The sequence below is a fragment of the Trichomycterus rosablanca genome, unplaced genomic scaffold (genome assembly GCF_030014385.1).
Source record: "Trichomycterus rosablanca isolate fTriRos1 unplaced genomic scaffold, fTriRos1.hap1 scaffold_311, whole genome shotgun sequence".
Lineage (NCBI taxonomy): Eukaryota > Metazoa > Chordata > Actinopteri > Siluriformes > Trichomycteridae > Trichomycterus > Trichomycterus rosablanca.
The window spans coordinates 1-890 of NW_026947139.1; the positions used below are offsets into that span (position 1 = coordinate 1).

Sequence of the window (890 nt, forward strand, 5' to 3'; positions counted from 1 at the left end):
CACAGCGCTTCACTCGCTCTTTCTTAGCGCCGTTTTAGCTCCAACAACGATGGTAGAAGAAGCTCCAGCACCGGCCAGCTCGGCCCCCGCCAAGGCTCCTAAAAAGAAGACCGCGGCCAAACCCAAGAAAGCGGGTCCCAGCGTCGGCGAGCTGATCGTCAAAGCTGTTTCCGCTTCCAAGGAGAGGAGCGGCGTGTCCCTGGCCGCCCTGAAGAAAGCTCTGTCTGCAGGTGGATACGACGTGGAGAAGAACAACTCCCGCGTCAAACTCGCCGTCAAAAGCCTGGTGACCAAGGGCATCCTGGTGCAGACCAAGGGCACCGGCGCCTCAGGCTCTTTCAAGCTCAACAAGAAGCAGACCGAGGCGAAGAAGCCCGCGGCCAAAAAAGCCGCCGCTCCTAAAGTGAAAAAGGCCGCAAAGAAACCCGCCGCTGCAAAGAAGCCCAAGAAGGTAACAGCCAAGAAGCCCGAAGCCGCTAAGAAGTCCCCCAAGAAGGTCAAGAAACCCGCTGCTGCCGCTAAGAAAGTCACCAAGAGCCCCAAGAAGGCTAAGAAGCCGGCGACCCCCAAGAAGGCAGCCAAGAGTCCTAAAAAAGCCAAGGCAGCCAAACCTAAGACCGCTAAGCCCAAAGCGGCCAAGACCAAAAAAGCTGCACCCAAAAAGAAGTAAACATGTTCCTGTTTTATTAACTTCGTTTTCTTAAAACGGCTCTTTTAAGAGCCACCTATATCTTCCTCTAAAGAGTCTCGTTTCCTAAATATATACATACATATAAGCATGCATGCGAACATACAACTATTCATACATGCAACCATTCATACATACATATTTTGTGGAGAGTGTAATAAGCAAGGAGTTAAAAACACTAAGTATAACTGGTCTTGTTTTA

The 890-nt window shown here is 51.0% G+C and overlaps 1 protein-coding gene across 1 annotated transcript; it reads left to right on the plus strand.

The window, feature by feature from the left end:
* Positions 1 to 73: 73 nt before the first annotated feature.
* On the plus strand, positions 74 to 670 carry LOC134307580 (histone H1-like; the record flags this gene model as incomplete). The annotated part of the gene is made up of 1 exon (XM_062990538.1): positions 74 to 670. A coding segment is annotated over one exon (597 nt), but the record flags the coding sequence as incomplete, so codon positions are not given.
* Positions 671 to 890: the final 220 nt, after the last annotated feature.